Source organism: Dromaius novaehollandiae, chromosome 7 (assembly GCF_036370855.1).
Source record: "Dromaius novaehollandiae isolate bDroNov1 chromosome 7, bDroNov1.hap1, whole genome shotgun sequence".
Classification (NCBI taxonomy): Eukaryota; Metazoa; Chordata; class Aves; order Casuariiformes; family Dromaiidae; genus Dromaius; species Dromaius novaehollandiae.
The window spans coordinates 24,278,406-24,290,238 of record NC_088104.1 but is presented as its reverse complement, the minus strand read 5'-3'; the positions used below and the strand labels follow the sequence as shown (position 1 = coordinate 24,290,238).

The 11,833-nt window shown below is 38.5% G+C and overlaps 1 protein-coding gene and 1 long non-coding RNA gene across 4 annotated transcripts in view; one reads left to right on the top strand and one right to left on the bottom strand.

Moving 5' to 3' along the window:
- Window positions 1-30: 30 nt before the first annotated feature.
- Window positions 31-11,635, top strand: LOC112979160 (uncharacterized). Of its 2 annotated transcripts, XR_003258122.2 has the most exons (6): window positions 31-441; window positions 781-845; window positions 3,354-7,528; window positions 9,880-10,006; window positions 10,734-10,923; window positions 11,275-11,635. It is a non-coding gene; the product is annotated as an uncharacterized LOC112979160 (long non-coding RNA). The 2 variants fall into 2 exon arrangements; XR_003258124.2 differs by having other exon boundaries at window positions 31-845.
- ITGA6 (integrin subunit alpha 6) overlaps window positions 5,361-11,833 on the bottom strand; it is a 47,155-nt gene continuing 40,682 nt past the window's right edge. The window contains exons 22-26 of one of the 2 annotated variants that reach the window (XM_026093124.2): window positions 11,524-11,634; window positions 11,342-11,440; window positions 10,768-10,893; window positions 9,132-9,260; window positions 7,319-7,437 (exon numbers count right to left, since the gene is read on the bottom strand). In XM_026093124.2, coding sequence (XP_025948909.1) covers window positions 9,153-9,260; window positions 10,768-10,893; window positions 11,342-11,440; window positions 11,524-11,634 — 444 coding nt within the window. In that variant the 3' untranslated portion in view covers window positions 7,319-7,437; window positions 9,132-9,152. Of the gene's footprint in view, window positions 7,438-9,131; window positions 9,261-10,767; window positions 10,894-11,341; window positions 11,441-11,523; window positions 11,635-11,833 lie in introns of both variants that reach the window. The other variant, XM_026093117.2, reaches the window with a different exon arrangement.

Sequence of the window (11,833 nt, the reverse complement as noted above, 5' to 3'; positions counted from 1 at the left end):
GGGCGAGGCGGGGCCGGGGGCCGTTACGGGACCGGCCCCTGAGGCGGTCGTGGCGGGGCGGGGAGGCGCGAGCGCCCCTCGGGCCCAGGGGCGGCTGTTTGTCCCGGGCGTTGGCTGTGTGGAAGCCGAGCAGCGCCTGGCGGCGGCCCCCGCGCCCCGGCCGGCCCCGTGCCCTGGCGGGAAGGCAGCCGGCCCGGGAGTCGTGGGAGGGGTCTGAGCCGCCATTTAACGCCCCTGGGTTTCCCAGTAGCCAGGGGGTCGCGCTGGTGCTGCGGCCTCTCCCCGGCGCTCAGGTCACACCTGCGTCTGATGGCGCCCGGGAGTGACGCGGGGCGGGGGGGCACTTTAGTGACCAGGCAAAACAGAACCAAAAAGTGCAGAGAAAAGCGGGGAGTTCGTATTTACGGATATGCACCTGGTCAGATGCTGATCGTGGACGGAGTACGTGTCGTTACTGCTTGAAAAATTGGTCATATGTTGTAACACTAAATCACTATGCCAAATGTGGATGTTGCAATGCTAATGCAATATATGAGTGGTATTTAGTACATCTTTGTTATGGTCAAGTAAAAATAGCCAGACCAATAATGTAAAATGCAGTTAAAAGTGATTATAAGCATTCCTGTTAAATTGGCTGCAGTTCAAAATTGCATACAATACAGTACCATACTGGAGCAGGTTCTTTATCATTTGCTTCTTTTATTGCGGATACTTATATTTGTCCCATAAATTTATCGTATGAAGTCAGCTCTTAAGTATTGTTTGGTGTTCTTTAAACAGATTTTGTACCTGTGACTGGTCCCTGACCTGACAGTAGGGATGGATATCCGATGGCCTGCGCTAGAGTAAGAATTATTTTACTGTTTCCGTTTATTTTTTCAGTGCTTTGCTGGATTGCTTGGAGCTTCCTATTAGAGATGTGAAAATATAATGGATTAAAGTTTTCCTGTGTTGCACTGAAACACAGAAGGCATTGTAGCGCACATCCATCTTGTGCTGAAAAATGAATGGCTCGTTCTGTTCTGGCCAGGGACTGCTGGCCTGGACTGACACACACACACACGCGCTCGCTCTCTCTCTCTCTCTCTCTCTCTCTCTATATATATATATGTATACATACATATATATATATATACACACACACATAGCCAGGTTGAATATATATATATATATATATATATATATATATATATATATATATATATTCTCAATTGTGAGCCAGCAGTAGTTTAAAGCAGCGCCTCCAGGCAGTGAGTTGGGTAGTGCTACAATTTATGATGGTTCTGGGTTGGTTGCCTCTTTTATGCTTTTATGTTACTCTCTTAATGCCTGATGTTTCTTTTACTGCTCTGATCTTTCTTTTACTGTTTCTTTTTACTGCTGTTTATATGTATCATTGGACATCAGTCTCTGTCCGTAAGATGTGGCAGACTGTCAGAAGCTAAATGAATCATTTAATGTTGTGGACTAGAATCCATTGTCGACAGTGTAAACAGTGAGCACTTTTGTCAGGGAAAATTGTGTAGAGTCAGCAGTGACAGAAGTAATTGTGGATAATGACCTGTGGATAAAGAATTGTGGATAATTCTTTAAAAGCCATGTTTAGGGCAGAACAAACCATATCTGTTTACCCAAAGGTTTTTTCTCAGTCTTGTTTAAACTACTGATCTGGATACTGATCCCCATAAAGCATGTTCTTTTAAAATGTTAGATAAGGCCCGTGTTGAATTTTCTCTCTTTTAACCCATTTCTCTCATCGTTTTCTGAGGGTTTACTCTGATCTGATCCAGATCCTGTAGCATGGCACTAATTTGCGCTGTGGTGTATCAATTTCTGTAAACCCTTATGCAACACAAAAAGGATAAATTTTTTATTTTTTGTCACTTGGCATTTTTCTATTGACTAGTGTTATGTCAGGGTAACTTGTGACACTCTTCTTGCTTTTTGGCGTTCCTGAAATTATAATACATCTAGATCCACAATTCAAATGCGATAAAACAAATCAGAGTTTAAGATAATAGAAAATATAGCTTTTAATTTTAACTTAACCAATTACTTGCTTTTTTGCAGCTTCATTTTAAAATTTGAAGTGTCATTTAAAGTGTAATAAGATTATTGAAAGCATAGCAATCTTGCTGGGTGTTCCACAGAAAGAATTATTGATTTATTAAGCTCATACCATAACTGTTCTCTTAATGGAAGTCTCCATTTTTGGTTGCTGCATGTACTGATACTTTGTTTCTTTTCTTTTTTTCTTTTTTTATTTCTTTTCCGATTAGCTTTATCAGAGAGAGAAAATTTCAGTCTCCTTGCATAGATATCCACAGAATATTTCTGTCTTCTCTTTTTCTTCCAACAGTTTATGTGTTTTGCTGTGATGCCTGCACCCTTATCTGGTCTGTCTGACCTTGTTTCATTTCAGCTTGTATATTTACTCTGCACTAGGGCTTGTCATGGTTCCTACCTTTTTATTGATTAGTTCAGCTGCTTTTGCTATGTTAGAGAATTTTCCTAGGGTTGCGTTGATTTGATGTGGTTTTCATCTCTCTCCTTTTCCAAGAGTAGAAATAAGATATATAAAGTGGCAGCAGAGTTGATCAGAAACATGGAATGCCTTCTCTTTGAGTTGTGATTAAATTATGTAGGTTCAAGAACATACAGATATGCTTATTTATTTTAATCCAGTGTGTAATTAAACTATGGAGTTTGTGATTTTTTTTGCCATCTACAACTTCATGTGACACAAGATCACAAGACAGTTGGATAAATTATGATTGTCATGGATGGCTTTTTCTTTCATAGGAAAAAATACAGTATATAATTCTTTATTTCTCTGAAGCACTCATTTTTTGTGGAAACAGGAAGAGCAAAGTATCACTATATGCTATATCATGCCACATTACTGTTAGCCATTGTCAGAGGTGAGATGCTGGTTGAGATGGATCCATAGTCTGTTCCAGGATGGTTATTTTTATGTTGTTTCTCCTCGCTAAACTGGAGTCAGTCACAGAATATCTTGCAAGCTGCTGGCAGTAATAAATTGCTCAGCTCTGTAACATACCTGTTGGTTCCCTCTGCTTTAAAAAAAAACCCAAGCAGTCTTATACTGCTTTACAATATCCCACAAACACTGCTTTTAATCAACTCAGCAGCAGCATTTCAGACATTCTTGGCAGAAGTATTTGACTTTTCCTGTCCTTAGGTAAGCAGCTGCAAAGATAGCCAAAAACCTTTAAAAAAAAAAAAAAAAAAAAAAAAAGTTGAACCCCTTAAAAACTATAAAGAACACAACATATATACCCCTTACCATCAATATACAGTTCTAACTACATAGTTCCTCTTTCTCATCTCAGTCTGTGTTGGTGGGGAAGAGGGATGCTCTCCAGTGGAGCTCTGGTGTGTTGAGTCTGCTGCCCTGATGGAGCGCCCCAGCACAGATGCAGCTGCTATAGGGCACAGCCAGCAAGGCTGGCTGGAAGGCCCCCAAGGATGTTGCTTGGGAAGGACGAATGCAAGAAGAACTGCACTGAGCCATCATTCCTCTCTTGCAGCCCATGCCCAGCAAAGTGGTAAGGTTTATGAAGTTATAAAACATATATAATATTAATTATGAATCCAGAGCTTTGGAAGAAAAATATACTCATGTCCAAGGACTGGGATGGAACTGAACTAACTGCTTACAAAGCCACAGGAGGGAAATATGCTGATTGGATTCTTGTTTCCACACATAGATGGATTTGTCTGAAAAACCAGCAGCACTTCCATGCTGTTGAGCTGCCTTGAAGTACTGCTTTATTTTCTTGTTTAAGAACAATTTGTCCCCATGGGTTTTTTGCAGACTGACTGCTAACACTTTCTTGTGCCTCCCCTGCCCCAAACCTGCTGCATGTAAGCAGGTTTCTGGTCCTGTGTATTGTCTGATTTTTAGTTAAGATACTGTGCTGCAGTGGCAGCCAGGATTGTGGCTCAGTGTGCTGCAAATGGATTTGAGTTGTAGTGCCTTCATCAAAAAATCTTTTCTAGTCTACTTATGTTCTGTGTCCCCTGCTGTTTGCTTCAGTGCACCCTGTTCCTTCTCTTCCTCCACACACGTTCTTCTTGAAATTATGCTACCATGGTGACTTATGTAGGAAGCTTTTCTTGTAAGATTGGCACCTGTGTCAGTTAAATATATAGGCCATTTTACTAGTGTTCTATTAGTGTGCCTTAAGCTATACACACAGTGGTAACTGAGGCTGTGTGCAGTGTGGTAGGAAAAAAAAACTTGTTTATACCTTATAGGTAACTTATTTGTGCTGCTGAACAGAAGCCAGGCCCTACACTAGATTCTTCTAGTGATACAATGCTGTCAAGGTCTGTTTTGACAGCCATGGTCTTGTGGTTCATGGGAGGGTACCTACCTGCTCTGCCAGTCCCTATTTTGTATTTCTGTGGACAAATGCTTGTGTCTGTTATAACCCTGTCAATGAGACTAATTAAGGAATTAATAGAAGGTGCTTGCTTCCACACCTTCAGCATGCTCAGAGAGACCTAGCAGCAGCTGCTGGTTATACTCCTGGAAATTCCTCAGCTATAATAAACACTGGCCTCCTTGTCTGTCACTCCCTTGGACTAGAATGTGTCCTCTTAACTCTTATCTTTAGCACTTGTTGCATCTTTCAGCAGAGGAAAGTGAAACATCCTGTAATGAGTAACATCTTAAAAACAGAGATTTAAGAAAAAAAAAATCCACTAATCCTTGTTTGCCACACCTTTTAGCTTTCCTGAGTTCTTCTGGAGTTCACTCTGTATCCTGTGCATTTATCACAGTCAGTATCACACTTCCACTGCTAGGTACAGAGAGGTGGGTGAAGTCCTTGATTGATTTTGGGGAACACTCTTCTGCCTACCCCACTTGTCAACAACACCCCTTTGGCAAGGGGGCTCTTAGAAGACTGCCTGCACTGAAGCTGCAGCGTGGTAGCCCATCTCCAGTGCCTTTAGGCCTGGGCAGCACCAGAGCGAAGTGAGAAGGGAGAGGGCAGCTCCCCTGTCAGGAGTCCAGGTGTGGAGCTGCGCTGTTGACAGCATTGCCGCCTGGCTGCCAGACTCCTGCCAGTGCTGGAAACCGCAGCAGGCAGGAGCCAGCCTGCGTGTGGGAGATTGTGCGGTATCAGCTGCAGCTGTTGTGGCCACCTCCTTGCACGGGTGTGGTCATTTAGTGCTATGGCCATATTTAGATTGGGATAGTTTTTTTAAAGCTAATACTTTAATAGTTTTGCTTCATTACAGCTTGCAATTTGCAGTTTGTCTTCGAATGGACTAGTGAGCTGAAAGTAATTTATGAAATTAATAAGAAAATGCCTTTACCAAAAACAGTGTTTAATTAAAAAAAATTTATTTCACACTTCTATACAAATATCCACAGGTAATTTCTAATCATGGAATGATGTAGCATTGCTAGCTCGTATAAAAACTGTTTGAGACAAAAGTATACCAGTGACAAATGTTCAAAGTGAAAGTATACCAGTGATACGACTTATTTTCAAAACCTTTCAGTTTAACACTGTTGAGACATTCATGTTCTTACAGCAGTGCCACAATTGAGGGGGGCAGGGTGGGGAAGACATTGCTTTTAAATCAAAGGCTACATACAGTAGTTTGTCAAGCTTCTTAGCTCCTCATTAGCCTTTCAGCAGGTAAGCTAGAATTTTAAAAGGTCAAAAACTGGATAACAGCTATATATGTGTGTAAGTGTTCATAAAAATCAGGGTCACAACATACCAAGATTATTCAGTAGAAGGAAGAAGAGCCTATTAAATGAATGCACTTTCTATAATAGGTATGTTCAAAGTTAATAATACAAATAAGACACCTGACAAAGGCCCTCTTAGCAGGTTTTTACCCCTAGGAGGGCAAAAGTACAAAGAGGTTTTTGCATAGTTCAAATTACTAGCAATTAGCGTGCATACTTTGAGTAGAGTTTTGTTTTACATGGAATAAACAATTGTGAGATAAATTTTCATTCTTAAATAGTACCAACACTTTAGAACATGGGTTAAAAAAAAAAGTAAACTCTTTAAATAGTTATGTATTTAAATCACTTATGTTACAATAATTAGATTACTGATAAGCACAACGTTGTGGCTCTATTCTTATCAACATTCAGGTATTCAAGACAATTCAGTAGTCTCAAAGAGGATCAGCTCAGATCCCCATAATTAAGGTAAGTTAGGCCTTATGGCCTCCTTCAAGTGCTATACAACAGATGCAGTAGTCAACACTTTTCTCCAAACAAAATCTTCGTGAAGCTGTAAAGCTGTTTCCAGAGAACCTGTCACTTCTCTTGCAGTGAGTATAAAACTGTATTTAAAACCATACTTCTGCTTAGTGTCCAAATCGTTAAATATTCTGAAGTAATATACAAATCATGTTACAAGACCTGGTAATTCTTATTACGTAAAATAAGTATCAGGAAAAAAAGCCCCCACATACATCACTGGAATAAATATTTACATTTTTAGAAAGCATTGGCACCTGTAGTGATTTATTAAAATACTGTGAAAGCTTCAGGTCTTGTAATCTGAAGTTCACAAACACAGTGGGTTTGAAGGTTCAGTTAAGTCTTTGGCCTAATGGTTAGTCAAAGACAATGATTTATAACAAAAATAAATACAAAAATGACTAAAGTATATATACAAAAAGTACATCTAATATTCAAGCCTCTCTTTAAAAAAAACCTGTGTATATTTGGTGTGAGCAAGATTCACACACTCTGATCTTAAAAATTGAGCAACATGACCTATTGCACATGTAATTTAAGATGATGCTTTTTGTTAAGCCCTAACTACTGTAGCAGGCAAAGCTTACAACTAAAGTAGATTTGCAGCTCTTCAGATTTCACTTGAACAAAGTGTGTCAAGGCCACTGTGTGCACTGAGGGAAGAATGGAGACCCTATCTTGACCTTAACCATGCATTCCTTGCACACCAGGAATGTTAGGATCATAGGAAAAAGTCTGCCATGGTGGATGTGCATATTGCAGAAAAGACCCAAATCAATACAGCATCTTCTAAAGTGTGAGTTAGATGTGAAGGGGAAAAGAGGCAGTCTGGAAATTAAATAATGCAAATAAAGTCTGTTGAAGCAATTTTAACTGTGCAAACAAAAGCCTCAATATAAGCAGTAATATCTACAATCAAACAGTGAATGTCCATAGTGTACACAGGTCCAACTCCATTGGTATTCCATTAATGAAAACAACTGGCTAAACTCTGTGGAGGCAAAACAAACTTTTCCTTAAGAGTAACTTTCATTCTCATTCCATTTTGTGATCCACTGTTTTGTCTCAAGATCATTGCATTTCCCATCTTTGATCTGTCGCTCTTCTTTTCGAATTCTTACAGCATGATATCGGGGGACACTGTCATCGTACCTAGAACGCTGGAAGAACCCACACTGGGGCAGAGTAGAAAAGGAACAGTATAAGTTGTTGCCAAAGTACTGTAATTACAGAGGCAGCACATTCTTCCTTTGCACAGATATACAGGTAAGAAAATTGAGAAGAAAAAGATCTTGGTCAAAAACATAGTGTGCTTAGCTATAAGATACATAACAGTGTCTAAATTAGTTCCAGCAGCAAGCAGTTGCAGACAAATAGCATAAGTCCAACATTTCAGTAGTCTGAGATCTTAAACAAATTCCTTTCAGTAACTTTCTAAATTTGTTTTATAAGTCTTTGCAAGTCTTTTTAAGAAAGGTATTTGCTCATCTAGTGAGAGAATTTAATGCTGCACAGAGGAAAAAATGGTAACACTTCAGGAAAGCATGCCTCTTCTGAATTAATCAAAGCTAGGTGTGTGCTCCAGTATCCTCTTATAGGGTGACATGATTTCTCTTTTAAAACTTATGGAAAGATTACCAGTGCCTGCAAGAAAAGTTACGCTAGGGCCATGCTTTCCAAAGCACCATTGCAACTATAGTCATCTCAGCTTAACTACACATGTGGTCTTGCTTAGTTTGCTGTACAGTAATGAACAGGCAGACTTTTAAAGTTTTTTAATGTACCATGATGACACAAGTCTCCCTAGGTGAAGTCTAGTTCAGCTTATTTGAGCCCTGCAGTATTTTTTTTTAATTCAAAGCTGACATAAAACTGATTTTATTTATTTAAGAATGGACTGAAATTATTTTTCAAAATAAAATGGACTTTTGATGCAACCAGTCATCATCTTTGCAGCGTTGCGGCCAAAGTAGACACTCAACTTTACATGCTTACAATCTCTGAGGTCAAGATTAAGTGCAGGACAGACATCTGTCCTTAGATATTGCTAGCACACAAAATGAAACTGTCAAGGTTTGTTCATATATTTGGGGTGGTGAGTCTGGGGGGTGAGAGTTGTTTTTATATAAATCTATTGGAACTTACACAGACCTGAATTAAAAAAAAAAAAAAAAAAAAAGTAGAGGCATAGCTAAAGATATGGTCTATCTCCATCATTTCATTATGCACTATATTGACAGATTTTAGTTACAAAATCCCATCCCAAGCACCACTAATTAATATACATGCACTTATTGTCTTAAATTTTGTGTAACGGTTGCTAGAAGCATAAATCATCATGCACCTAGTAGCTTCAGCAGAAAAAGGTATGTGACCAGAAGAGTATACCTTAGAACTGAAGGAAAAAAGATGTTTCCACAGCAATTAAATTTTTATTATGAAAATCGCTTTCATTATGAGTAACATGTACTTTTTAGCATGCACTAAAGGTTAATAAAGCAAGTTTATCTTCTGTGTAGTCTTAACTTTAAATCTTAACTCTGCACAGTGTTGATTACCATCTCTAAAGCTTAAAAACTAACTTGTACTGTTAAAACATCAATGTAAAAAATAAAAAAGTAAAAACCATTGCAACAGATCAAGATGTTTTTTAAAGATATATATATATTAAAAAAAAAGCTTTTTAGACCAAGGTAAACTTCTGTGTTTGTTCACGTGCACCAAAAGCTGAAAATCTGTCAACAGAATGAGTAAGCAAGTACTGATAGTTCGAAATCCAGCAGTTAATATATGCAGCAAAAGCTCATAGTTAGCCACCGCAACCACAGCATGTGCCACAGCTAAAAATTAAAAGATACTGATCGATTACCAATATAGAAGTAGATCAATACTATGCATCAGAAGTAAGCCTCTCTTTATCAGATGGCTGAGCATGGATCTCAGCCTTGTGATATGTGGCATCATAATGATCTTTCTTATTTCTCTTGAAGAAACCACACTACAAGGAAGCAAGGTATTTAGTCAATTTTTGTGGACTAGAAAAAGTCAAATCTGTTAAAACTAACTTAAATGAACTTTGTGAACTGTCTTCCTGTCATCCCTTTCATAGGTTCATTGCCTAAAAAAATCACGAGAAAACTCGCAACTGTTTCTGAACTAGAGAATTTGTTGAACTAACTTAATCTGTAAAATCATAGAATAGCCTGAGATTAGGAACTTACCTTCGTTTTTTTTTTTTTTATAAATCTGTATAATGTATCTTTTTTACATTCAAGTATGTTCACGGCAACTAAAGCTGTGAAGAACGGTAGAAATCTGTACAGAAATCAGTTCATGGACTAGTGCACAGGGTAGGTGAATTATAAGATATATAAGCTTATTGCTTTGACTTGTGCTGTTAAAATGGCAAAATATAAATAAGTTAAATCTCTTGAGACAAATGCTTGATTGTACCCAATCATGTAATTGGTTCTGAAGTACCATCTCTGTTCTTCATAGGATGGCCTCAGTGTTTGTCATCAAAACATTCAATACCATGTGTATGTATGTACGTGCAATAAAACACTTGGTTATAACCTAGCAGCCCAATGAAAGTGTTGTTTTGTGTAATTCATCAGGGAGGTCTGCAGCAGGAGCTGGGCATTTTTTGGAAAGGAAAGAAGCTGGGATTAGCCTGTAAGAGGTGATTTGCAGCAAGCAGTAGCTCCTCAGTGAGGCCAGTTGCAGCAGTTTCTCCAGAAGACAGTAAGTGACAGTCAGATGGGACATTCCTCTTTGCCTTTTCTTTCTTAACAACCTTCTGCTATCCCCTAGCAACAAATATTAACTGCCAAGGTAGATTAAGAGGCAAGAGTAAGAGAACTAACCTCTTACGTTTGGAACCACAATAAGTTATAGAAAATGCCAAAACTTGTAAGAAAGACAGCCACTTGATTTTTCATTTGCAAATTGTTAACCTTTCATTTTAAACATTTATTTACTCCTTTAGAGTTTTTAAGATGACAAGCCAATACTAAAGAAATTAGCCATACACTTGGCTATGTGTTATTTCTGTACCTTTTAAGGTATTATCTTCATCTACGGTCAGTTTAATGGTGTTTCTTATGTGATGAGAAATTAACTGCAAAGCTAGACATCTGTAGATAGTTCACAACACAAAAAGCAGCTTTACATCTAATTGCAGAAGCCACAGAAGCCCCAAGTAGGTGTATCCATATCAAAGTAACTACGGTCTCTGAAACGGTCTCTGCCTAGAACTCAAAACATTTCCTTTTGAAGAGCTAGAAACAGAAAAATCTCATGATACAAAAGGGTAACAGGTGTTCCCGTGTGACCATTTTCATCCCAAATGTTGCAAAATTGAAAAAGATAAGGTACAGTTTATGCAACTTTGCTTTTTGTTTCATGTGTCAACTACAAAATACTTGATTGTTTCCTTAATTAGTTTCCTATCTTGTCATTTGTAAACCAGGAAATGTGAAATGACCAGATGAATAAAAACTTACCTTCCATAGTAAGAATACCAACAGTGCAAGCATCAGTATTCCAGCAAGAATTGCCACTAAGATGATCCACCAAGGCACCCCTGTATAAAGTGCTACCGTTTTTGCAGGAAAGACAGTAACACGCACCTAAAGTAAAGAAAAAGTGTGAAGATGATGGTAAGAGCATTTCAAAAGCATCTAGGTCTGTCTAATCCAAAACTGCAACCTACATGGTCTCATCTCTTTTCTGACAAGATGTCTTCTCTCTCTCATCTACAAAAAATGCTTTTTTGGGGGGGGGGGGGGGGGGGGGGAACGGGGGGGTGTTCCCTACTAATCTCCTGTCAGATGCTATTCTTATACCTGGCTTTCTAAGCATAGGGCACCTGCTCCAGGAAAGATTGATCATTTCAGTATGACAGTTAATTCTTCCAACCTGATTAAAAGTGGAAAGGATCAATAATTCAAAATTCAGTTAAAAATCTAACTGATAGCTCCTTTTGTTTTAAAGTGTTTTATTTTCTCCAGTCTCTTCAGATAAACTGGAAACATGATCATCATAATCACACATAGTTCGTGTAAATGTTGAGCCTACCTGAGCAACTTCATTTGTGAGTTTAACATTCTCAGCTGCAGCAGGAACGCTGATTGAAGCCCTAACGAGAATGTCTAGATAGTTCATTTTGGAGTATTCCTGTTTCAAAATAAAATATGGACATCAGACACAGAACAGGAAAGAATTATGATTTCTCAAAAACGGCAGGTAAGCACACTTACTTCTAAGAAAGTACTGTTCCAGAGTCTGGAACGCAGCAAAATAGATGCTTTGCTGTCCAAACCATTCAAGGGGCATTTTATATCCACACAGCGTGCATTCACATTGCAGTCCTGCAATTACAAATTTCTGCATGTAAATAAAACCACATCCTTACAACTTGACTAAAAGACTCCTAGGATTTAAGGTTGTTTAACATACTGGATGACATGCATCTTCTTTACGTACAAGAAACAAATCTGCTTGGACTGAAAGCAATGGGAAAATATGATAATGATACTTTAGTTTAATGTAGGTAACTATACAGAAATT